Source organism: Taudactylus pleione, unplaced genomic scaffold (genome assembly GCF_031769625.1).
Source record: "Taudactylus pleione unplaced genomic scaffold, aTauple2 ptg000100l, whole genome shotgun sequence".
Taxonomy (NCBI): domain Eukaryota; kingdom Metazoa; phylum Chordata; class Amphibia; order Anura; family Myobatrachidae; genus Taudactylus; species Taudactylus pleione.
Window position 1 is genome coordinate 1,329,008 of NW_028284502.1, and position 27,233 is coordinate 1,356,240.

The 27,233-nt window shown below is 40.6% G+C and overlaps 1 protein-coding gene across 4 annotated transcripts in view; it reads left to right on the forward strand.

Moving 5' to 3' along the window:
* Positions 1-26,758, forward strand: part of KCNQ1 (potassium voltage-gated channel subfamily Q member 1) — a 160,574-nt gene extending 133,816 nt beyond the window's left edge. For all 4 annotated transcript variants that reach the window (XM_088470401.1, XM_088470403.1, XM_088470404.1 and 1 more), the window contains 14 exons: positions 4,352-4,478; positions 6,268-6,346; positions 7,758-7,854; positions 8,769-8,909; positions 10,182-10,292; positions 10,438-10,533; positions 11,432-11,554; positions 13,223-13,361; positions 14,362-14,485; positions 14,596-14,671; positions 15,862-15,956; positions 18,850-18,896; positions 21,064-21,125; positions 22,345-26,758. In XM_088470401.1, coding sequence (XP_088326527.1) covers positions 4,352-4,478; positions 6,268-6,346; positions 7,758-7,854; positions 8,769-8,909; positions 10,182-10,292; positions 10,438-10,533; positions 11,432-11,554; positions 13,223-13,361; positions 14,362-14,485; positions 14,596-14,671; positions 15,862-15,956; positions 18,850-18,896; positions 21,064-21,125; positions 22,345-22,545 — 1,518 coding nt within the window. In that variant the 3' untranslated portion in view covers positions 22,546-26,758. The remainder of the gene's footprint in view (positions 1-4,351; positions 4,479-6,267; positions 6,347-7,757; positions 7,855-8,768; positions 8,910-10,181; positions 10,293-10,437; positions 10,534-11,431; positions 11,555-13,222; positions 13,362-14,361; positions 14,486-14,595; positions 14,672-15,861; positions 15,957-18,849; positions 18,897-21,063; positions 21,126-22,344) is intronic.
* The last annotated feature ends 475 nt before the right edge of the window (positions 26,759-27,233 follow it).

Genomic DNA, 27,233 nt, shown 5'->3' on the forward strand with positions numbered 1-27,233 from the left:
TTAGTGAGCTCGGGCATTGATGTTGGATGATAATGTCTGGCTCTTAGTCAGGGATGTGCAGGGCAGTCAAGTTTTTCCCCACAAAACTTGGCTAACGGTTACACCTGGGTTGGGTGGTGTGTGTAGCTGCTGCAGAATCGCTTTGCTGTTGACTTCTGGAGTAGATTAGAGTGTTTGTTAGTTTTTTCTATTTTAGGTCACATGATTTCAGCAGCGATGGGTGTCTAGCAGGAACAGAGCAGGATCAAATGGTAGTGTTCATTGCTCAATAATGAATCACTTAAAGGGTAATGATGACATATACACTGTTTTTTACTCTGAACATAAATTGAAATAAGCACTTGATATATTAGACCAATCCTAGTGGATAATGTGATTAGCATGGCCAAGCTGAGAGGGGGCAGGCTGCTCTGATTCAACCAATCAGGACTGGATTGAATTGGGCCAATGAACAAGGATTTTTTTCCGCACACGCAGTTCATTTCACTCCTTGTTAGTCATGAGGACTGTCCGCTGTCCGCTGCTTTTGCAAACACGAAGGGATTTGAAACATCAATGTTGCATAGTAATGGTTGGCACCTGGTGGGTGGGGCTCTGAGCACAAGGAAGAATGAGTAGTCTAAAATTGGGAATACATACAATTTGCAGTAATAAATGCATAGGCCTACCCAGATTTAATTTACCATTGCAATAAAGTTCCTTGACTATCCTACTTTTATTAAATATATAAACTACCTGGCCAAACGTATGTGAATCCTGCCTTTTGAAAAAACCTCAGTCAATGAGGAGAAACGCGTCAAGGTGCTGATTTTTTTATTCTGAACTGCTGCTATATGCCAAGACGGACCTCAGACTGCCGCTTGTGGGAGATCGAACACACTGAAGTGTACATCTAAGTTACAGACCACTGCAGACTTCGCGGCTTCCACCTACAACCCTGCGGCATCCACCGCTGATATTACCGCTTAATACTTCCAGCTGATCCCGGGTGTCGGAGTTAACATCACTGCTCTCCCCTCCCAGCTGTTCTCAGGTGATGAGTTTTATCCCATACACGGGATTTTACTGTTTAGCACTGTGGCAGCCAGCCCAGAGTCTGGAGACTCTAATAACGGTTAGGCTGAATATCGCTACCGATTGTGCTCCTGTGGAATGTCTTGCTGATTGGGCTCCTACTGATGACAGTTTATGTTCATTTTTATATCTGGCATGTTCGGTACTTCATTACACTAGTGGTGAGTGGCCGGTTATATTAAAGGAGATACGGATATTTCCGCTAAAGGAAGAGTCACTTGCTACATATATTGAATCATTCTACTAAGCCACCAGTCTCCCGAGGAACTCTGTCACCCATTAAGGGAACCCATTAATTCTATTAGTTATTATATATATATATCTTTTCAGATATTTGGGACTACACTCTGTTTTATATTTCACTTATGTATAGAAGTGTTTTATTGCATTATTGCATCATTGTTATTCACTTTTTATGCCCTGTGGAGCTGCAGTTCTAATAGGTCTATTATTATTGTAATAAATACATGATTTATGATATATTTCTGGTTTGTTTTCATGGTAAAGTGATTTCAGGCGCAGACACAAGAGTTTTTTTCGTGTTGGTTGTTTTGGGGAATCCCAGGAAGTTATACCCCTGTGTCAGCTGCCAGTAATTCACTGTTGAATCCCTGTTGTATTATATCAGCGCTCCACTTTTTCTGATTTATTAATGGTTGGCACCTGATGGGTGGGGCTCTGAGCACAAGGAACAATGAGTAGTCCTAAATTGGGAATACATACAATTTGCAGTAATAAATGCATAGGCCTACCCAGATTTAATTTACCATTGCAATAAAGTTCTTTGACTATCCTACTTTTATTAAATATATAAACTACCTGGTCAAACGTATGTGAACACCCCTATCCAAATAATGTGTTTGGCCATTCCAGCCATACCCATTGCTGACAGGTGCATAAAGAATATAGCCATGTAACCACTATACTTAAGCAGCAGCAGTGGAATGGGTCATTCTGAAGAGTTCAGTGACTTTCATCCTGGCACTGTCATTGGATGCACCTGTCCAACAAGTCAGTCAAATCTCTGCCCTGATAGAGCTACCCCAGTCAACTGAATGTCTTTTTATGTTAAAGAAGATATAGAAGCAAGAACAGCCCGCTGTGAAATGGTAGGCCACGCTGAGGGTGGAAGCCCGTAGTGCATAACAATAGCCTCACAGCATTACTGAGATCCAAGCTGCCTCTGAAAGCAGCATCTGCATAAAAACTGTTAGTTTTGAGTATCATGTATTGGGCACAATCCCGATGGCCGACTAGGGAGTCGTGATAGGCGTCGAGATACCGACTCCTATCATAAGCCCGACGCTGGAATCCAGGACGCGTGCCCGAACGAGATAAGTCCAGGGCGCCTGTCCTCTTAGCCTCAGGGGGGGGGGGAGCGTTAGGTGTAGGGCACCCCGGGGGGACTTAGGGTTAGACACTCCACGGGGTGGGATGGTCAGGTTTAGGGTGCGGGCAGGAGGGGTTAGGTTTAGGCACCCCTGGGGGAGGTTAGGGTTACGCACTAGGGGGGGAGGTTAGGGTTAGGTACCCCTAAAGGAGGGTTGGGGGGGGAGAGGGGAGGGTTGGGTTACTTACGTTACGCTGTCGGGACTTCCTTCGGCCAGCCGATGTCGGGATTTGAACCGGCACCTAAACAGCCCCCGACATTTCAATCCCATCCCGCAATGTATTTCCATGGCTGAGCAGTTGCACACAATCGACAGCTGGCATTACATACCGATTCCCTCAGATCACCATGCTTGATGCCAAATGTTTCCTGGAGTGGTGTAAAGCATGCCACCATTGGACTTTGGAGTGACACTTCACCATCGGGCAGTCTGAATCTAGTTTTGGGGGATGCTGGGAGAATGATTTCTGCATGAATGCATGCTGCTGTATATTTTGCTGGAGCAGGAATAATGAACTGTGCCTCTTACTTCCATTGAAGGGACGTTTAAATGTTACAACATTCAATGACATTCTAAAGAATTGTCTACTTCGAACTTGTGGCAGTAGTTTGGGAAAAAGCCCTTCCTTCCTTTAAAGGGCCTATTTATCAATTATTATTTGTGGGATATCCCCCGAAAACACGTGTACCCGGGAGGGGGAGGTACCTGCTAATAATATGTATCTCCTGAATATACAGATGGGTGGGTGTGTCTGCATGTGAAATGCAACGTTAGTGTCACAGCCGCTGAGACTGTAATGTAGCGTTATGTGTAACGCGACTTGAAGCGCACAGAGGATAGATATATGTGGACACGTCTGTATCTCGGGGGACCGCAGCAGTTATCGGAGATATCTGCAGCGATCTCCCATTTCTGACTGCAAAAGCAGCCCCTATATAAACCTGTTTGGGCTGTTGCTTTTCTGCCAAATTTACCAAGCTCTGGTAGCTAATCCGCCAGCTAATGCCACCTGAAGATGTCGTTAGCACTAGATAATGTCTAGTGTGTACCGACCTAGTTAGCGACGGGACCCGGTGGGGTGCCTGCATCGGCAAGTGTGAACACAGGTGGATGAATGGATGCAAATCCCTGCAACCATGTTTTCGAAAATATTGTGGAAAGCCATACCAGGAGAGGCTGTTAAAGCTAATAAAAGGGGACCAGCTCCATGTTAATGACCATGTCTTTGGAATGAGATGTTAAATTAGCACATAAGAAAGTTCTCGATTATGGTGTAGACCTTGTGCGTAGTTCTCAAACTCTTTTACAAACTAATGTGTCTTTTGAGCAGTTGGGTTGGCACTCTTAGGTCAGCGTAGCCCCTCTAATCCCCAGATAGGGTAAAAAGTGTTGGTCACCCCCAACTTTTTGAAAGGCTTGACCATTCCAGGTAATCAGATGGATTGGTCGGTGATAACTTGGAATAGTTGCCGAAGTGTCTCTCCAACCCAACACCCAGCAACTCTCTTTAAATGCTTCCATAAAGCAAATGTTCTGGAGCTCTGAAAATAAAAAGAGCAAAATGGGGGGAAATGTATCAACTTTTGCATCTCTCCCAGAAATTCCGTCAAAATATACATGTATTTATGTATTTTATTATTAGCTTCTATATGTAAGGCTATGTCTTGTTTAGGGTTAGGGGTTCTTTAATTACATGTGACATGGAATTGAAGTCTGTAAAAATAATTATGAGCGCTGTGTAATAAGCAATTTCTGATACAAACCTATTCTAGACCTAGATAATAACACGTGAAAATGTGTCTGGAACTCCTTCACTTTTTACTTTTTGTGAGATTTTAATGTATAGTGTTTTTACAACTTTTTTTTTTTCAATATGTCCATCATAGGAAATTGTGTTGGTGGTATTTTTTGGGACAGAATATGTTATCCGATTGTGGTCTGCAGGATGTCGAAGCAAATATGTCGGCGTATGGGGAAGACTTCGCTTCGCTAGGAAACCTATTTCTGTCATAGGTATGTGGGGCGCAAATTAATACAATACACACCCTTACAGTTTCATTATCAGTTTCATGCATAGAGAATATTACTTGCCTACGGTCCATCGCACAACTCATCCATCCAATTGCCCACTGTCTGCTATGGTCCAGTAACACTTCTGCTGAGGTGGGCTTTTTTCACATAGTATGTGCTGTGTTGCTGAGTGAGGTGAGCATCAAGGACTACAGTAGACCTGAAAGAACCCAACAGATTAGGTGGAATGCCAAACCTCAGATCAGTAATACCAATATGTCCTCCTACAACTAGCATCTTTTCGCCATAAGTTGCAAGGCCGCTTGGCGTGACTGTGACACTCTGACACGGATTGCATAAGGTGTTTCACTAAATATTTTGTCTTAGTGGTGTCGTATCCGCATACAAAGCCGCTCACAGTGTTCCAGAGACGCTAAATAGAGACTTTTGTTACAAAGGAATTGGCACAATTTGTGTACATAGTCGCAGATTCGGACGCTCATATCACAAACCTTTTTTTTTTACACAGATTTGCGACTTAGAGCCGGATTCAATTAGCGGCAAAATCGGGCGATTTCACGGTCTGCGAGAAAATCGGCAAATTTCACTGGCAAGATTGTTCGATTTTCGACAAAAAAACAGGCGAAAATGGGAGGTGCGAAAATAGACTAAAAAGTCAGGAAATTACTTCTGAATCCCAAAAAATGTCTGACGTACATTGGAAAATAATTTAGAAGTGTATTATTGGCAGTAATAAAAGTATTTACGGTCCTTAAATTGCGTTGGTTGGCGGTAATTTGCATATTTTCTTCGGGGAATTACTGTTCCACGAAAATCCGGGGTACGTCAAATGGGTGTAATTATATTTTTGTGTCGTAAAAGCGCACTTTTAAAAACCGTTAAAAAAGAGCCTACTGCAACCACATGCGATGTTTAAAACACTTGACGCATCCATATCACCCCCCGAAATACCAGACCCAATACTTTGTTTTTCCCCGGCAAAAACGGACGATTTTGACGCTATTCAATCCGACCCTTAGTCATACACAGATTTACACGTGTCGCAAGCCCCAGTGGTCATTGTACGCTAGCAATGTAGTTTTGTTCCTATAGTTTTTAGCGGTACGAATAAGCCTCAAATTTTGAAAATAGGACGCTTGCTGCGGCCTGAGTCGCAAGGACTCTGGCGCGCCAAGATGGACTATTTGGTGCCCCTAGAGCTCAGGTGTCTCAGGACACATCTGTATTGTGTGGTAGTGATAAATGATCTTTTAAGCTGGCACACCGAACATCAAATGGAATAATCTTTTTCTAGGATATAACTTTTTTTTACAAAGTTATTAGTAAAAAATCTGTGCAATTAATTGTATATGCCCAAACTGATCACTCTCTAGTCATTTTAGGTTAAAAAAAAAAAAAATAGTCTGACAGTAAACTGTATTATAGCCCCTTGAAGTCCACGTATTGTCTTCATATTAATGCAGTTATTATGATATTATAACTGTCCTCATTGCAAAAATAAAAAAGTTACTGCAACTGTAACATGGGGAGCAATGGCTTGTTGTTTGACACACAATCTGATTAAAAACAAAGATTGCTTAATGAACAAAATAAATTATAACTTATTTACCTTAATTGTATATGATTTTGATTGGACATAAATACAAATTCTCTTTTGGAAGCAAAAATTATTGATGCGTGTGTACTGTAGTAAACTTGTGATTTTTTATTTATTGACTACATGTGTACTATATGTAGTTCTATTTAAATAGGTTATGTTTTATTGTTGCAGATTTAATTGTAGTTGTAGCTTCCGTTATAGTCCTTTGTGTGGGATCAAATGGACAAGTTTTTGCGACCTCAGCAATAAGGTAAGTTTTAGTTGTACTCTTTTATCAATGAACTATTAAGAATGTAATACAGGTTGAGTCTCCCATATCCAAAATGCTTGGGACCAAAGGTATTTTGGATATCGGAATATTCCGTATTTTGGAATATTTGTATACCATATTGAAATGTCTTAGGAATAGGGCCCAAATCTAAACACAGAATGCATTTATGTATTATATACACCTTATACACACAGCCTGCAGGTAATTTTATACAATACTTTCAATAATTTTGTGCCTTAAACAAAGTTTGTGTACATACATGAAATGAATTTATGTTTCATATACACCTTATACACACAGCCTATAGGTCATTTTATTCTTTATTTTTAATAATTTTGTGCCTTAAACAAAGTTTATGTACATTGAACCATCCAAAAAATCAAAGATTTCACTATCTCAGTCATGCTAAAAATATTCCGTATTTCAGAATATTCCATATTTCGGAATATTTGGATATGGGAGACTCAACCTGTAATACAAAGTTCCTCAGCCTTAAAGAGGAAAATGAGATAAAAGTGGTCTAATAGTTACTTTTGCAAAACATTTAGTTTCCTGTGTTTTTTTCTCTACACATATCCGTCTTGTTCCTTTAGGAAAGTAGTTTTATTTTTATTTAACAATTTGCTTAAATCAATTATTTTCTGTGTTCAGCCCATCGAAAGAGTGATGTTCAAACTGCTATTTTTATGATGTACATTTGGCAAATTACAAACAGGAACAGTGCTCGTCAAGTTTGTAAATCTTTTTGAAATAAGTCTCAGAAGAATTTTAAATAATAATTTTAAATAGTAATGCATAATAATGTAATAATCTGTATGATGAAATTTGACAAATTAATAAACGCTTGATCCATTACATTCATCTCTGAATACCAAGAGTCTTATATTTCTGGGATAGTCCATGGAATAACGTTTCAGACAATAAGCAGGTTTATTGGTCTCAACCAGTTGCGTAGTGCCACTGCTCTTGTTTTGGTTGCAAGATGTGTGGTTCTTTGTAGTCTGATCTTATCCATACCTCAGAACATTACCATTTGTGGAATCGGATACCATGAGAAGTGGGCATTCCGAAGCATCTTTGATTATACATAGTAGCCGAACCAGTGATACTTGCATTCTTTTACTGACAAATGTTCAGTTTTAACTAGTGGAAATTACTCTACAATATGCAAATATAAGTGATGCATCCATTTAAAAGTGAAAAAAAAAATGTAAAATAAAAAATGTGTATACTGTATTTTTTTGTTAATAACAAGAACCCAGTTCACCACCCTCATTTGTGAATTTGACACTGGTTTAACGTGTCAGCTATATTTTAGAGGTTTATAACACCAGCTAAGTGAGTAAGATCATGAAGGCTGCCTACTAATTAAACTGATATTTTCTGGCAGGGGAATCCGATTCCTGCAGATTTTACGAATGTTACATGTTGACCGTCAAGGTGGCACATGGCGATTATTGGGATCAGTGGTTTTTATTCACAGACAGGTATGTTACATCCGGTTCTGCACAATGAATTAGATAATGAGAGCTAGCGTGAGTAAAATATGCTCATACACTCTGATTTTGATGACCAGCTAGACCATATTACACAGTTTGCATCCCAAAAATATTGCCCATGTATATTTGACGTTAATCAGGATGGATGAGGAGTCCTTCTGGCTGATGACCACATCTGACTCATCAGGGCTCATCTTGGCACGAAAAGTTGTCCCTTTCTGTTAAGCCCAAGCTCTGTATGGCTATATGCACATGAGGGGCGATCCTGACTGAGAACAACCACTTGGGCAGTTTGATGTACTGCCCATTTACGCCCGTGTATCGGACCCCTGGACAGCACTAACATGTCCTTAGCTCAAGCTCTGATAAATTAGCATTTTATGCATTGCGTACACCAAAATGAATGATCTCAAGGAATGCTTGTGTTATTTAAAACATAAGGGTCTATGTACTAAGCCTTGGAGAGAGAGAGTATGGACGGAAATAAAATACCAACCAATCAGCTCCTGTTATTTTTGAAACCCAGCCTGTAAAGCAACACTTAGGAGCTGAATGGTTGGTACTTTATCTCCATCCACTTTATTTATCTCCATAGACCCCATAATTAGTACTGTCTGGTCTGTTTATCACACTTAAAATTATCCCTTAAGTTACATTGACCCTTGAAGGAGATGAGATCCTCCTCAAAAGGTTAATATAAACCCCAATATTATCCTTATATAAGATGGTACAGCATAAATTCTTATTATTTTATTGTATTTTTCACAATCGATCATGTATACCGTATTTCATCATTGTTGTCTTGAAATAGTGTGTTCTTTTTAAATTCACAACATATATTACTGTATCAGATCAGACCAAATTAAAGCACATCCATGTCTCATTTGTGTTCTGTTTTCAAGGAACTGATTACAACACTGTACATTGGATTCCTGGGCTTGATCTTCTCATCTTATTTTGTGTATCTCGCTGAAAAAGATGCTATCGACGGGTCTGGAGAGTACCAGTTTGGCAGCTATGCCGATGCTTTGTGGTGGGGAGTAGTAAGTAAACCTAGCACCTGGCAAATTTGGTATGCAGGACACGGCCAGTAATCCCGCGTGGCATCCACTGCATGTATAAGTCTGGAACCTAGGACGACTTCAGTCTAGTTGTCCAGTACTGATTGGCTGCTCTAGGGAAATGAGCAATGGTGTTCAAGTTTTAAGGTGCGTACACACTACACGATATGCTCCCTGAGCCATATCGTGTAGTGTGTCCCCGGCAGGCTGTGCTCAATGTCGTTCATGACATTGAGCACAGCCGCTGAATTATATCATTAACTATATCGTTCAGCGCCGTGCTCTTTCCCCCATTCCCCAACATGCAGCAACCTGACGAGGTCGTCAGGTTGTGCTGCATGTTCAGGCGATGGACAATGTTGGAAACGACCAGCGGGAGTGCGCATCGCTGGTCGTTTCCGACATAAAAGTGCACGATTACTGAGCCATTCGCACGATTACGATGTCGTAATCGTGCAGTCGCTCAGTAATATTGCCCAGTGTGTACCCACCATTAATGTAGCCGTATCATACAGGAGTTTTTGCAAAGATTTCTTATTTAATGAGCTGGCTACAATATTAGGAGGGTTGTTAATATTGTAGCCAGCCAATTAAAAACAGCAAAAATATATATGGCTAAAAGTAGAACCTACTTCTCGGGGGGAGAGACCATTGCTGCTTTTGACTCCACAAAAAGGACTTGTGTTTGCAATAGTTCAGATACGGTGATCTTCAGGTTTTAGTGAGACGTATAAATGATGTTGAGCAGCATCTTATGAGGGAGAGTGAAAGCTTTCTGTTATTGACCATGGTAGGATCCTGGCCTTTCAGTTGTTGCTAGCACTTGCATGCAGGACTTTTTAAGATTTTTGGAACTCTTTGCACGCACAGGCAGCCAGTTTCCCTACAGATGATAGCACACATGCACTGTTATGTATGTTGGGGGACACGTAGGCGTACCCAGTGAAAAACCAGGGCACCTTGCTTGTGCAGATCCGCTGGGCTTTGTATATCACTTAATTCGAAGTTTCCCAAACACGGTTCTTAAGGCTCCCCAACAGTTCAGGTTTTAGAGATATCCATGGTTGAACACAGGTGACTTAATTAGTATCTCAGTCAATTTGATTTAACCACCTGTGCTCAACCATGGATTTCTCTAAAACCTGAATTGTTAGGGAGCCTTGAGGACTACGTTTGGGAACCTCTGAATTAATGTGTGTTCTGTGTATGTCCTTGTACTTCTCTCCTGAAATAACACCTGCCTTCTGCCTCTAGGTCACAGTTACAACCATTGGCTATGGAGACAAGGTTCCCCAGACATGGATTGGGAAAACAATAGCGTCCTGCTTTTCGGTCTTCGCCATTTCATTCTTTGCATTGCCAGCGGTACGAGCCTGCTTTTCCATTCAATCATCAAGACCTCATATATTTTCTAATAGTACCATAAACATGTACCTATAGGTCCTGCTAGCCATTTGTTTCAGGGATGTCTAACTGTCTAAGCATTTGCCATTTCTGTTTCCATCCATAGGGTATCCTTGGCTCTGGTTTTGCCCTGAAAGTACAGCAGAAGCAGAGACAGAAGCACTTTAACCGTCAAATTCCAGCAGCTGCATCTCTTATTCAGGTAGCAACATTAGATCTGGCGAGTTATGCAGGGCCCTGTTGCAGAGAGACTCCCTATTACTAAATAGTAGTGAATGTGTCTAAAGGTGTACGACAAGAAGTGTTTATGCAGATAGTCTGTCTTATGCAGGACTGCTGGAAAGACGTACTTAGGCCCCAGTGCAGCACTCCTGAGCATGCTCACATAGTCTAGTAGCACGACCCCCTATAGTCTATGCATGCATGTTCTGTAAAAGCCATTGCAACCTAGTTAGGCAGTGACCACATTGACCGATAAGAATCTATTGGTCAGTTCAGCCACTTTGCTCTGCCCACGATGTGGCTCAGTTCACTGAATTGATGTATATGGCTGAAGCCTAATGTGCCACCACAGTTATCGCCATCTGCTTTCCAAAAATGAAAACCAAAAAAATCCTTATGAATTTGTTGTGAGACTTAACCTATTTAAAGCCAGTTAGTTTAACACAAGGCTTTCTCTTTGACCGTTCTGGTGATAAAACACGTAGGGGCATCAACTGACACACTCCTGCTATTGCATTAAGCCTGATGTGCTATTTTATGTTCAACTCTAGTGTTGAAAGCTTTTTATTTTTTTATTTTAACCAGATAAAATGCATCTGATGTTTGTAAGAAACTGCTTTTGAGGTATCTGCTGAAAATCCATATAAATAACAAGGGTTAAGCCCAGATTATCAGTGGTACTATAAATGCCCGTTATGGGTATATATAGGCTAAAAAATTTTATATTGATTCTATTCATTGATTTTTTTTTTTAAAGCATTTACAGTACACTACCTTAATTTTGCCTTGGAGAAATGTTCATAAATAGGAAAGTTGGGTTTAAACTTATGCCTCTCTTATTATTGTGCCTTGTAATCTTGGTCTCCTCTGTGTTGCAGACAGCATGGAGGTGTTATGCAGCAGAAAACCCAGATTCTGCAACATGGAAAATCTACATCCGGAAGGCACCGCGGAACCAGCACATCATGTCACCCAGCCCAAAGCCCAAGAAAATTGTAATGGTAAAGTATGACTAAAATGTGTCACCAGAATAGCTTCCAATAGTCCCTACTCTGGTAGGCTGTCCCAATTCATGGATACTATAATGGGCATGAGCTAGCAATTATCTGACCATAGTGGTTTGGATGGATCTAGATGCGGTTTGAGTAGATCTGGGTGTAGTTTTGGTGAATTTGGGCACGGTTTGGATGGACCATGGGGGAAGTTGCATGTCAATTTTGATTTGTAAAATGTTGTAAGGTGTGCCTAAAATCTACAAATGGCTTATGCATTTATAACCACTTACCTGGCGACGTCGTATGTGATGCGACCAGATCCAGCTGTGCTTGGTCGCATCACATACGAGCGCGCTGCCCCAAGTGTAAAAGAGGGTAAGTGCAGAACGTATCTCCTCTGACTCCCCGGTCCCCAACGCAGTGATGCGATGGTCTGTGACTGCCGACATCACTGTCAGAATCACTCCCCAGAATGCCAAACTTAGTTCCCTCCCCCTCAGCACTATTTGACTGATGTCTGCATGTGCAGAGATCAGCTGCAGCAGAGGGGACTGATCATCGGTCCCCTCTGACACAAGCTCCGCTGCGCTCTGTATGTGGTTTGCAGTGCCAGCGCTAGTTGTCTTTGCGCCCAGCGCTATTCCGTGTTTCCCTCCGCCCGCTCCTTCCATGTGTCCTCCCCCTCACCTTATAATAATACCTGCGACAGATGGGTGGAGGGCGGAGATTATCTCCGGCCGGACCCGGCACACCTGTGCGGCCGCACTGACAGAATGTGTCAGGAGCCGGCCCTGGTGGGTTAATGATGGGGCAGGGGCTTAATCCCCTGGGGGGATCTAGCAGAAGTGGGGGAGGGATAAAATAAAAACCGATACGACTGGAGGCGGATGGTGATGTGGGGGGGAATAATAATACAAGATATTAAACTGGTCACAGGGTAGGACGGCGGAATTTTCTTTCTACAGGGGGAAGGCTGTTTTTTTTATAAAACAGGGATTTTTTTTTTATTTTTATTACCATTAAGGAGTTGGGGAGGGTAATGTTGTTAGGATTTCTGACCACCAGAGGCCATTGCCAATGGAGGGTGGGAAAGCGGCCAATGGACATGGGACGATGGTGGTGTGTGCAAAACACCCCCTAGATAAATATTTTTTAAATAAAATATTACTATATACTACTAAAAATACTTTTAAAACTTTATTAATCAAAAACATCAATTTCTGAACGATTTTGCAGTAAGAAAATCGTCAGTTAAGTGGTTAATAGGTATGGATAATTTCTGGAACATTGTGTTCTATTATAACTAAAATAATTAATTGTATGTTATATATAAGAACATTACTATAGTCATGCAGCTATATGGCAAAACATATTTGCTCTGTACTGTACTGTACAGTATTTCCTAGCACTTTTTTACATATATGTGAAGACTTTAGTGTGCGAGGTTGGTGCACTGGGGCACAATATTCCAAACCAAAATGCTAGAAAAAGAGAAAAACACAATACTGTGTCCTCCATCAGTCACTATTGATTTCAACTGTTTTGAGATTTGAACAATAAATGTGACTTTACTGTGTTTTATAATTGTAATGTTTGATGTCCAGACATTTATCATAAAGTAGTGAAACAATTGTAATAACCGTTATTACAGCTGTAGTATGAAAATGTTTGTAGGTTAAGAGGAAGAAGATCCGCACCGAGAAAGAAGAGGGTTCCACAGAGAAAATGCTGAACATCCCACATATCACATACGATCATGTCTCAGACGATAGGAAAAATGACAACTATTCAGTGGAAGGCTATGAAAATACAGGTAATAATAATATTGATGACACTTATTCTCAATGATACGTAGAAATTTATAGACACTTTGGGCTAATACTGTTACAGAGGGGACCTGTGGGTTGCATAAAATTGGATTTAAAAAAAAAAAAAATAATAAAATCAAAAACTGATATATTTGATTTAAATAGGATTTTTTTATTACAATTTTTTTTTTTAAATGTTTAAAATTTTAAAATGCTTACTTAAAAATATTTTTTTATTAAAATCCTATTTAAATCTAAAAAAACTGATTTAAATCAAATTCGTTTTTGATTTTTTAAAAATCCAATTTTATGCAACCTGTCCTAATCATGTAGCAGTTAAAAACAAAAAAATAATTTTAGATAAAAATGTAAGATATCAGTCTCTAACATAACCCTCGTGTTACTCAGGACAGCTGGGTAATTCACACTGCTGAAGCCAGTGAAGCTGCGGCTAAGAATGCAGTCACTGGCTGCAGCTCACCCAGAAAACTGGTCCGACGCCCCCATTTTCTGCAACGCGCACTGTCGCCGTCCCCATATCAATCATGCTGCAGCGTTTGGGGCACTGCTAGCTACATCGCAGCTTCAGATCTGCACATTCTCAGTGCGGCTTCTGCCTATGTGCAGATCTGCAATAAACGAAGATGTACGTAAACAACACCAGGTTTACGTACATCTCTGACTTAGGCATAATGTCATATGGTTTGTTTGTTTTTATGTTACATCTATTTATCTGCTTCTCTGTCCTATTTTTAAAGATTTGTTTGCTTGCTGCCATTTTTTCCACCCTCGCACTGTAATGTCATATTTTTCATTTTGGAAATTTTACTGACATTAATCGGGTGTATACCTGGATTATTGGGTCTTTCACTCCCCCTCTTGTTACTTTGCTGGAGATTCCTCCCCTGGGGTGCAATGGAATAATGTAAATGTAAGATGGACAATCCACTTAAAGTGTGATCTGCTGCAGAACAGATGAGTGAAATATGATGCTTGTCCCTACAGTAACAAAGAAGAGCTTTGGCCTGCTCGATATCGGTTCTGGACCCTTTATCAGGACAAACAGTTTCACCGATGATGTTGACATGGAAGCAGACACCTTGCTGACCCCAATCACTCATATCTCAGAGTAAGGACACTGATGTCACAGTGTAATCAATCAGTGGTTATTAATATAGTACAACCTTACCTGGCACCTGTTAGATGTACCCCTGTCTCTAACGCTGTGTTTTGTGGCAGGCTACGAGAGCATCATCGAGCAGCAATAAAAGTTATTCGCAGAATGCAATACTTTGTGGCAAAGAAAAGGTTCCAGGTCTGTTCCCTCACTTTACAGGGTCTCAAGTATTAGGATAAGAAATACAGAAATAAGTGTACTTATAAATAATGAAATGGTTAAATATATACTTAGAACTTTACTGCAGGCAAGCGGATGCAAAGTCTGATCTCCTCCAAGGCTTCCCCTAAGTGCTCTAATGCAATATGTGGCCAAAACTACAAATACAGGGTACCCTGGGCTGCGGGCTCGGTATTCTGGTGGTGCCTTCCTCCCTCTCAGTGCTCTACCGACACCTTGGGGTATTTTTTCTAAAGTGCAGGTTTTTAGAAGTGGAATTGTTTCCCATAGCAACCAATCAGATTCTAGCTTCTTATGTTCCAGAAGGTGCTAGATAAATGATAAGTAGAATCTGAATGGTTGCTATGGGCAACATCTCCACTTCTAAAAACATTTTAGCTGTCTCTGTCAGGCCCATGATTGTAGAAACTGGTCGGGAATTACACAAAACTCTGGCAGTCTCTAGTAAATTATTAGTGTAATTTATAGAACATACAATTTTGGGCCTTATGGATTTCTCAGCATTATTGTTACTTAGTTTTACTTAACAGATCATTAAAGCTAAAAAGGGTTAGGGTCAGGCACCGGCGAGGGGGAGGCACTAAGACGGGAGGTTAGGATTAGGCACTAAGGATGGTAGGGTTAGGGTTAGGCACTGGTGAGGGGGAGGCACTAAGACGGAAGGTTAGGCACTTAGGAAGGGAGGGTGAGGGTTAGGCATCGGCTAGGGGAAGGTTAAAGTTAGGCACTAAGGGGGGAGGTTAGGGTTAAGCATCGGGGAGGGAGGGTTAGGGGTTAGTCTTACCTTACTTACCGAAGGGTGTCGGGATTCTGACCAGCGGCATCTCGACCGCTGGGATCCCGTACCCAACCCATGAATAACATATCATAAATATACAGTGTATGAACATATTAGGTCAGAAGGTGTGAGCATTTACGTTATCTCAAAGTATGAGAACCTTCATGTGTTTGGATTTTATTATATTACGCAACTTGTATTTAATGTTTAGAGCACCTTTGACTACTTGCCAATTGTTCACATAGTTTGTAATGACTTCCCGTCTAGTTCCATAGAGGCCTTGCATGCTGTCTTGTTAAACCTGGTTGTGCGACTTGTGTAGCATTGGTCATACTGTATTTGTTGCCATTTTCACCTTTTATCTTTGCAGCAAGCAAGAAAACCCTATGATGTACGTGATGTCATTGAGCAGTATTCACAAGGTCATCTTAATCTGATGGTCAGAATCAAGGAGCTTCAGAGAAGGTGCTTTGCTTGCTCTCTATTGCTTATTAACAGAAAGTATTGTTCAGCGGAAATGATCCGCATTCCTGTTCTCTATTAGTTTGATTTAAAAAAAAAAAAGTCACCTTTATACAATGTGCGTTCCAAGTCTGATTTATTTATTTTTTAAGCAAAAAATAATGAAAAATAAATAGATGTAAAACAACCTTCAGCCAAACAGTTACTCATAATGCTCATATCAGCATAACACATTATTGTACATTAAACAGATCATTATAGCTGTATAGTTTTATCTTTGTATTTACCTTGACCATGCCTGGAAGACAATAACCAGCCACCCTCTGTCCAGAATAATAAAAGGATGTCTATCTCTTGTGTAGGCTGGAGTACGGTTACTGTGCTCCTAAGAAACTTACTCTTGGTAAATGCATTCCAATGGTGATCACATTCTATGCTCTGAATTGTTGTATTACCCTATTAGAATCTTCCGCCTCCTCCACCGTCATACGCTAGTGTTGATTTGACAAACCATCTGCCTCCTTGTTCCCTCTTTCCTTCTCTCCAATACCTTTCCTTCTCTCCTATTTTTTTTAATTATACTGTTAGAATTATTCAATTACATTTATACAGCACCATCATATTCCATTATGTTTGTCCATCTGTTTATGGTTTGAGCTCTACATGTACTAACGTTTGCTGCTAATTAAAATTGTCTTAATGGAAAAAATAAACTCTTAGTGCAGGAAATACTTCATAACAAGTTTCTTATGTAAGTTTCCTGACTTTTACAAACTCTGTACTATATAAAACATACAGTGGGGCAAAAAAGTATTTGGACAGCCACCGATTGTGCAAGTTGTTGCACTTTAAAAGATGAGAGAGGTCTGTAATTTCCATCATAGGTACACTTTAACTGTGAGAGACAGAATCAGAACAAAAAATTCTGGAAATCACATTGTATGATTTTTAAACAATTTATTTGTATATTCTTTCTGAAAAAAAATATTTGGACTAATCAAAACGTTTAACTCAATACTTTGTAAAGTAACCTAGGTTGGCAATTACAGAGGTCAAACGTTTCCTGTAGTTCTTTACCAGGTTTGCACACACTGCAGCAGGTATTTTGGTCCACTCTTCAGTGCAGATCTTCTCTAGATGTGTCATGTTTTGGGGCTGTTGCCGGGCAACACGGACTTTCAACTCCCTCCATAGATTTTCTACTGGGTTGAGGTCTGGAGACTGGCTAGGCCAATCCAGGACCTTGAAATGCTTCTTATGGAGCCACTCCTTAATTGCCCGGGCGGTGTGTTTGGGATCATTGTCATGCTGGAAGACCCAGCCACATTGCATCTTCAATGCTCTTACTGAGGGAAGGAAGTTTTTCCCCAAAATGTCACGATACATGGCCCCATTCATCCTCTCCGTAATATGGATCAGTCGTCCTGTCCCCTTTGCAGAAAAGCATCTCCAAAGCATGATGTTTCCACCCCCATGCTTCACAGTGGGTATGGTATTTTTGGGATGCCACTCATCATTCTTCTCCCTCCAAACATGGCATGTGGATTTTATTCCAAAAAGTTCTATTTTGGTCTCATCTGACCACATGACAATTCTCCCAATCCTCCTCTGGATCATCCAGATGGTCACGGGCAAACTTTAGACGGGCCTGGACATGTGCTGGCTTAAGCAGGGGGACCTTTCGGGTGCTGCAGGATTTGAATCCATGACGACGTAGCGTGTTACTAATGGTAACCTTTGTGACTGTGGTCCCAGCTCTCTTGAGGTCATTGACCAGGTCCCCCCGTGTAGTTCTGGGCTGATCCCTCACCGTTCTCAAGATCATTGATGCACCACGAGGTGAGATCTTGCATGGAGCCCCTGGTCGAGGGAGATTGTCAGTGATCTTGTATTTCTTCCATTATTTTATAATTGTGCCAACAGTTGATCTCTTCTCACCAAGCTGCGTGCATGTTGTCGAGTAGCTCATCCCAGCCTTGTGCAGGTCTACAATTTTGTCCCTCATGTCCTTAGACAGCTCTCTGGTCTTGGCCATGGTGGAGAGGTTGCAGTCTGACTGTTTCAGGGTGTGGACAGGTGTCTTTTATACAGTTAACCAGTTCAAACAGGTGCCATTAATACAGGCAACGAGTGGAGGATAGATGAGCTTCCTAAAGAAGAAGCAACAGGTCTGTGAAAGCCAGAATTCTTGCTGGTTGGTAGGTGTCCAAATATTTATTTTCCGCAAGAAGATACAAATAAATTGTTTAAAAATCATACAATGTGATTTCCGGAATTTATTGTTCTGATTCTGTCTCTCACATTTAAAGTGTACCTATGATGGAAATTACAGACCTCTCTTATCTTTTAAAGAGCAACAACTTGCACAATCTCGTGGCTGTCCAAATACTTTTTTGCCCCACTGTATCTGAAATGAATCTAGTATACCTTTCTGAGTAAAATCTCAGTACAGCCTAAATGCAATGTACTGATGATAGTGAATAAATCAGATTTGTGGACTGCCAACGGGGTGGGGCTTAGTTTGTACAGATATTTGCACAATTAAGTTTTGGGAGGAGGTGATATCCAGGCAATGTACCTATTGTACCTAAACATACATAAGGTAAGCTGAACAAGTTATCACATTTACACATCTCCATGCAACACACTGAGCAGCAAGAAGATGCTACAGGCCGGCTGTGGATACCTTTATCATGAAGGTGTCGTGCCCACATATGAAAAAATAAAATGGCTGCTCATGCTGGCAGATGCTAGAAGGGGTCAAACAGGATAATACACGAATACTCTCAGTCACAATGAGAAAACTGTAATTTTTTATATTTGTGATTATGTATTTAATAGTGTATTTTGTTATTTTATACAGATGACCAATTTATTTTAATTTCTATCTTTACAGGCTTGACCAGTCATTGGGGAAGCCCTCTCTATTTATTTCTGGTTCAGGTAACTCTGAGTCCTTTGCTCATATGTATTTTGCATAGTGTATTGTATTGCATGTAACTGTAATATTGGCACAGAGAAAAGGACATAAGAGACCTTGGGGTCTAGTTACTAAGCAGTGTTAGGAGACAGAGTGAAAAGTACCAGCCAATCAGCTCCCAACTGTCATTTTTCAAACACAGCCTGTGAGATGGCAGTTGGGAGCTGATTGGCTGGTACCTTATCACTTTTCACTTTGTCTCCTAACACTGCTTAGTAAATAGACCCCCTTATGTGTTCCGATCTGTTCTTAATCGTCACTCCCAGTTATCTGTGGATTGTTACTGTTCACCAGTCTAAAATAGCTGCTGAGATGGGTGAGGGGAGGAGGATCCTGTAAGGAGCTTTGGTCAAAAGCCAGTGTGATTGTTGCCTGGCAAAACAGCTCTCCATGTAGCGAGGGGAGCAGTAGGTGGATTGATTATTAGAGATGACCATCGACCATCTGTGGTTTGACACCGATGGTCGATGGTTTTGTCATTGATGGCAGAGCGGACAGCAATGTTTTTATTTTCTCCCCCCAGCTGTGCCGGTAAGCCTCATCACTATCCATATCAATGATTGGACCGCCGCTTGCCATTCATCACAAGAGGAATGGCCCTCAGTGGTTCCCTGTCAATGGTTTAATGCCATCAATGTTAATCATCGATGTCACTATTAATGGATAATCCACCGATGGCCATCTATAGTGATCATGGTTTCATCCTACTCGGAATGGAGCTTTATTATGTTGTAGTTTTAAATTACTATTTGCAAATAAATGTATCTAAATGTATTTATTAAATAGTGAATTACTGCACCATAATGTGTCCAAAACATGCAAAAAAATTCAATGTGAGCCCACAGATACAATAAAAGACGATACAGATATATAATGTATAACAGAGAGCAATCACTTTTGCTTGTGTATAGCAGGTATGGGGAAATGATCTCTTGGAAAGATGGTTTGGATTAAAGTGCAGTAAGAGCTGCGGGAGACTGAATTGTGCAGACCCTTCCTTTAGGCTGTTATTACAGCACAAATCTGAATAAACTCTTTGTGCAGAAAAGAGAATGGAACTGACTGAGGGGTTCATTAAATGTGACAGTACATAAGCATACACAGTAACCTAATCGCCAGTATTCGTTCAGTAATTAGGAAATAAAAAGTGACATGTATTTGTGTATGTATGTGCATGCTATAACTATTTATGTAGAATTCCCCAGCCCACTTATTGGTACACGTCCATGAATTGCTCATCCTGCCCATTGTAACCTATGTAGTGCACCCTCTTAGTGCACTGATCTTTTTATCCTTGCACGTCTTATCTCCATGTATTGCTTATTCGCACACTGTAACCAAAGTAGTGTGCCCAACATGGCGGCCTCGCCTGGTACTCTGTGTGGAATGAAAAATGCATGGGTCTGATTATCTTGCAAGGATTTCGCCTAGTAATTTTCTCTCTCCCAATATGTGCCATTGATTCCAGGCATTGTTTATTCTGGTTTGTATACGTCCAGTATCCCGGCACAGGAGATACTGGAGCCTAAAATACCGACTCCGGAATCTCGACACCTGTCAGAATCCTGGTGCCGGCATCCCGAAGGATTAGGGGGTAGGGTTAGGCACAAGGGTTAGGTACTAAGGGGGAGGTTAGGTTTAGGCACTGGGGGGGTGGTGGAGTAGGTTCAGGCACCGGGGAGGGAGGGTTAGGGAAAGGGAAGGGTCAGGATACCTACCGACAGGTATCGGTATACTAACCCTGTCGGGATGCTGGCGTTGGGATTTTGACTGCCGGAATCCCTAGCGCCGGCATCCAGTACCCATCCCATTCTGCCCAGTGTGATCCTATGCGATGCGCCTGCAATGGCTGCCTCACCTGGATCCTTCAGGGTTAGGATGAATAATCCTGCAACAAATGACCCAAAATATTCTTTGTTATACTATATTCTTAATTTCTATACTTTTTTCAAATGTAAGCCACTTTCATGTTATTTCTACCTGTTAAGCGCCTTGAGTCCTATTGGAAAAAGAGGGCTATATAAAAAAAAAATTATCATTATTATATGTAGATATTACATTTATCAATAATTAATCGGTATTAACTGTAGGTCTGGTTTCATTATTTGTTGTCCTCTCTGTTCTTTCCAGATAAAGTGAAAGATCGTGGTAACAATACCATTGGGTCCAGACTAAACCGTGTAGAAGACAAGGTAAGGAGCATAATTATATCTGATATCATCATGAGCTTCTGAATGCACAGTGTGTGCCCATATCACACAGCACGGTGGCCTCATTCAGGTGCCCACATACAGCAACAACGTAGGCACTGGGGTTATTACTTCTCTTTGGGGCTGATCCTGAGTCGGATGCTACCACCTCCATGTCTGCGTCTGTCGCCGGCTGCCCGTCTCCGACTTTATGCAAATGGCGCTACAACTCCCTTCCCTGGTGTACATCTGTGCGTTTGACTGTGCAAGCACTGAGACGCCCTCCGTCAGCGTCCATGGACGCTGAAATACCGATTAGTGCCTCTATAGATTTGCCATCATCGAAACTTGCACCAGCCCTATGGCATTATGTCCAAGTACAGCGACTCTCCTATAACATGGAAAATCTCAGAGTTTCACTTAAGCCACCTCCCTGTCACTGCCTGGGAACACCCAATACATTTCTGAGGCTGTGCCTCTCCCTTGTGCCTCAATTGCAACTCTGCGTCTGTGCGTACGCAATCTGGAAGCATGCACAGTGCAACTTAGGTGCACAGGCAGAAGAAAAGAGATCGCAGCTGCATCCAATTCAGAATCAGGATAATGACGGTATCTGGAAGGCTCTCTAATTAATACAAATACCCCAACAATGAATACATGGGTGAGATAATGGACCTTAGTGAACTGAAGAGCTAACTTTATGTATTAGCCTCTGTTATATTACTGTGTAATATCTGAGATATATACCGTGAGTGTTGGTAAACTTACTTTATAGTCTGTGTGCACTATTGTAGTCACATGCGCTGGCAGTAGTTGAATTGAGAATGCTGACCTGATCTGTAAAATATAGTTACACCCAAATATTGGAGATTGTTGAGGCAGAGGGGGCTTCTATTTAAGTAAAGACTAGAGGGGGAGATGTATCAAATCTTGGAGAGAAATAAAGTACCAACCAATCGGCTTCTGTCATTTTACAGGCTGTGCTAGAAAAATGACAGTTAGAAGCTGATTGGTTGCTATGAGCAACATCTCCACGCTATCTCTCTCCAAGATTTGATAAATCTCCCCCAGAGTCTGTAAACGTTCTCCCAAACTCTAGTTAGCTGTCTCCATAATTAAGCATTGCAGATGCTCATTCTATCTCTCATTGTTTCCTGCTAGCAATCCCTTAAGCATGAGAGAAGCTGTCTTGCCAGGTCTAAGTGTTGCTTTGCCTCTCCAGGTGACCCAGATGGATCATAAACTGAATCTCATTACTGACATGCTTCACCACCTTGTCACCAATCAGCAGGGTGGCCAAGCACCCAGCCGGTCGCCCCATCGGAGCAACTCCCTGAACAACGAGAACCAGCTGTCTAACAGCACCCTTCCTACATATGAACAGCTGACCGTGCCAAGGCGAAACCAAGACAACATATCTTGATATATCGGACCGAGTGTGAATGTTTTGGAATTGCTAACCATATTAACTGGTTGACTACTGTGTACAATGCAGATATTCATTATTTTAATGAATGCATTTTAAAAGTGGAAAGAAAAATACAAATCAATGATGTAATTAGACTGAGTACCCAACGCCTGTAATACTGTAAAGGGCAAGCAGCCCATTTCCTGCAGATCCTATAAAGGTTCATCGATGGTCTCTTAGCGGAAGGAACAGTTGGGAATGTAGACACACAGCAGATAATATATATCGGGCACATCCCGGAATGATATAACAATCCTCTGTGTTAGAGATTGAAGCTGAATGAATAATGGGAGCTTATATCACTGAGGATTTCCTAGTAATGTATGAAAACCAGGTGACAGCTGAGCCGCAGCCATGATTTTTTAAATGTATTAAAAATAGTTTTTAAGTTGATTTTTTTTTTCACGTGTACAGACAAAATGGTGGACTTATGGATGAAGACCGACCTGAGCAGTCTTGGAAACATTATATTGTGTCACTTTTGCTGAAATACCATCATTTTTTTGTTTGGATCTTTTAAAGACGTAGAGTGAATTTATCTGGTGAATATGGGTGTTACACTTACATCACGACGGGTGGAAAGGTTTACCTTTTGTCTAGTATGTTTATGGAAAGAGATTTCTGATCTTGAAAATATCTTCTGCCTATTGGTCCATGGTTAAGACTCGTCTTTTTAATATGATTAACTGGTTCACGAATAATACAGCAGAAAAAAGAAATCTTCCATGCTTAGGTCAAATTGAGAAACCTGTATTACGACCAAATGACACTTCCGTCAAGAATATTGGGGGAGATGTACAAAGCCTTGAAAAGTGATAAAGTACCAACCAATCAGCTCCTAACTCACTTTACAGGCTGTGTTTGAAAAATTGTGGTTGGTATTTTATCACTCTCCACGTTATCTCTTTTCAAGGCTTAGTACATCTGGTTCATTGTTATTTAAGATTATATTTAAAAATAGATAGATCAGCTAACATCATTATTTTATTTTCTTGTTAGGAGGTTTCTTCCAGATACATATTTCTTTAAGCATAATGCTGAGATAATTCAGATATTCTCTTACTATGCCCCTGTTCTATTATGGTAAAGAAAGTTCAAAGCCATTTGGAAAATGCTAAGGACAGCCATGGAAAATGATGACTACCTCTTTTTCCAAGCTCGTGGACGCTGCTATAGGGGTCCGTCTGGACATAGCTTTTAAATATAAATATAAATGTCCCCTTTGCTCAGAAATGTAATTGGATCCCATTTGTGCTGCAGTATATATGGGTAATATTCTTTATTAATTTCTCTCTATAATGTTCCACAATTGTTACCATATATAAACCTAAATTCAGGTACAACACTATATTGGTTAATACCTAAAAGAAGCGTAAGGTAAAATAAAGACTATCAATGTAGCAGATTATATGATTACATTAAATTATAATGCCAGCAATGGTTAATTTTTTTTTTTTTAACGATCTGCCTGGAAATTCAAAACACAGTACTTAAGCCCGGCATAGCTTAAGATGTGCTAGTTGTGACGTAAATACAGTATAGGTCAATAATATTTGCTTAATTGAACGTTATAAGGATATTACAGGTCACCAAGTTCTCTGAGCAAATGTCACAAGCCTAAGGTGATTTTAGGAAATGGCATGGGCTACTGTATCGAATAGATTGTGATATGTACTTATAGAAGATTTCCTAACGATTACGGAAATGGTTCCAGTTGTCTGGTGACATCGCTGTTCTCTAGTTGTAGCAGTATGATTTACAGGAGATTATCTCTGTACATTTAAACCTTTGGATATTGCCACAGACCATGAAGTGCCATAGTTACACCTATAGCCACCTCTACTGAAACCGCCAGTGCCTTTATGTAAGAGTGACCTGTTAGCAGACTTTATATTATTAGAATCGTAGGAAATCTGAAAAAGTGTGATGCAATATTTAATATAGAAATCATTCTAAATCTATATGGTAATATTCTGCCCCCTATTTACCTCAACATAAATCTGTGCTGATTTTACTTTGCTTCCATCACGGCTGCACACAGACTAGACTCCTCGACGTTTCTGCTGACATGCCAGGATAACGGGAAAGGCTTATTCAGAGGTGTCATTTAAATAGTTTTCCTCACTTTGCATTTTTAGTGAAGCACTGAAAAGAAAGTGGAGTGCGCCGTTTACTGTGGTACAGACACTGCAGGTTAGGAAAACTTCAAAAGCACTACTAAACTCCTCTGATTGAGCCCAAAGCATGTCATAATTACTTCAGACAAGTGACAGTTATTGCAGCATTGCACTTAATATAAACCTCCCTAAAACTTTTTTCTTCCAGTTACAAGGTAGGATTCTTCTTGTTAGTGCACATAAATTATTCTGCAGCGAGAAGTAAGACCTGTCTCACTGCGACTGTGGAGAAGCCTTGTGTAGATGACAATAATGACCAAAAACTAGCAATAGCAGTAAAGTTATTCTCTTTGAATAATCCGAGAAAAGGACAACTACTGCAAAATTGTAAGAACGAGTTAAAGCAAACTAACATTTGTCCAAATACGGCCGTTGTTTACTACACTTTCTCATCACTGCTGTGATGTGAGGATTTATAGTTCAGTTACTGTATGTTAACTGTTAGCATTGCAGGTGCTGATAGATCTCACTGCATGCAAATTATGTGTTATGTTTCTTGTAGCACTGCACAAGGAGGGATCCCCAACACTGCTGTGTCCACATTTAGATATCAATGCCATAGACCAAGGACGGGGAACCTCAGGCCCGGGGGCCGTATAAGGCCCTCGGAATCATTTGGTCTGGCCCTTGGAGCTTTTTTCTGCTAGCCTCATCTGGCTAGCAGGGTGTCTAGAATGGCACCCTGTAGCCAGAATCTATGCAGCAGTGCCATCTAGAGCATCCTTAGGACACTTCAAACAGTCACACGGCTGCCCTTACAGCTCCCTGGACCATCCTCAGGATGCTCCGGGCATTGCTATAAATTACCAGTGATTGTGGCCCCACCCTGGTGTTACATCAACAACAGGCCCTCAAATAACGTTATATATATATCAAAATGGCCCTCGGCAGAAAAAAGGTTCCCCACCCCTACCATAGACCCTTAAAGGTCAATGAAAGTCAATTAAAAATAAAATGGATTTAAAAGAAATTAGTCCAGTTATTTTTATTTCAATCATTATAAAATGTAGTGTTGATGTCCTTAAAATACATTTTGAATGCAACTATTATTGTGGCACTGTACCCTGTAGTCGCTCCATTGGTGATCTATTTCGAGTATGATTTACTCTCAATGGACTTATTGCTGGCGTATAATAATATGAACATGGGCTACATATCTCTTGTAGCTCTTTAGAGGATATGGGGGACATATTTGTGATCACCAGTGGTTTAATATATTAGGAAATAATCATTAGTTGTCCAAATTCTAAAGCCTGTTATTCTTTGATAATAGTTTTGATATTAATCTGTGATCATGCTGGTTTTTTTTTTTACTGTAATATGCAGATGTTTTTCAGTTTTGCAATAGTTGTCCTTTAATATGCTATATAATATTAATAACAAACATCCAGCCAAAAACTGGAGAATATTTAGCAGGATAACCCTTAGCAAGATATTGTACTTGCATTTACCACCTAGTTGTCACTAGATGGCAGTATAGCTGTGGAAATGTCTGAGAGAATGGGAGAATGAACAATCTATTGCCAACTGGGTGTAAATTTTCAAAGTGCCTGGGAAACTGGAGATAGACCTTAATCTCTGATTCCACATCAAGGTATCAGCATATTGAATTCACTACTTCTTTCCATATTGAATCATTTACACATAGTTTTCCTGTTTACAGTTTAGATACTTGGAAACTAGACAACCTTCATTTTACCTGTCCAAATCTCTCTTTTGCAAGAGGTTACACACTTCATATATTTCTTGTTTTTACACTGCAGAGTCCCTGATTACACACTCAAACCGGGTGGTGAAATGTTCAAATGTCATGATCTCCTAATCTTGAATTGATGCTCCAAACAATGGCTTGAATTTTCAAACAAACTATTATGGGCATTATGTTACAGTATGTAAAATCAGGACATGATTATTTTTTTTAATTGTTAAATCACGGTGTAATACAGGTTAGTGATTATTAATGAGTTTGCTAATAAAACACTAGTGCATTATTCTTTGACGTGAGTTATTCTGACTGATATAAGCTGCAGGATCAGCTATGTAATAATTCATCTAATTACTTCCACTTCTCTACATGTCGTACTGGTACCTTCATTGTCCTTCAGAATCTGCATATCTGCAATGCAGCAAAATAGTTTTGTCGCTTCCAGTTGTTTTATTTGTGCGAATGTGATGCACATTTTCAGCAAAACATTTATGCCCAGCACAGCCGAATTCTCCGGGACCTGAGGCACCCAGAGACGCTGTATGGCCCAACTGAAGCCACAGTGCATGAGGGCACATCTGTAATAGCTGATGGGTTATCCAAACAGGAAACTCGGGCCTATCTGTTAGAGACTCCAACTACCAGTAGTAACAATGCTAGAAATTTAAATCGATGATTATGAGGCGGAATAAAGTTTGCACTGGTTCAGCTTAGGCTCATATTGGTTCAATGTTAGATCATGTGCACGTGGTGGGTTTTAT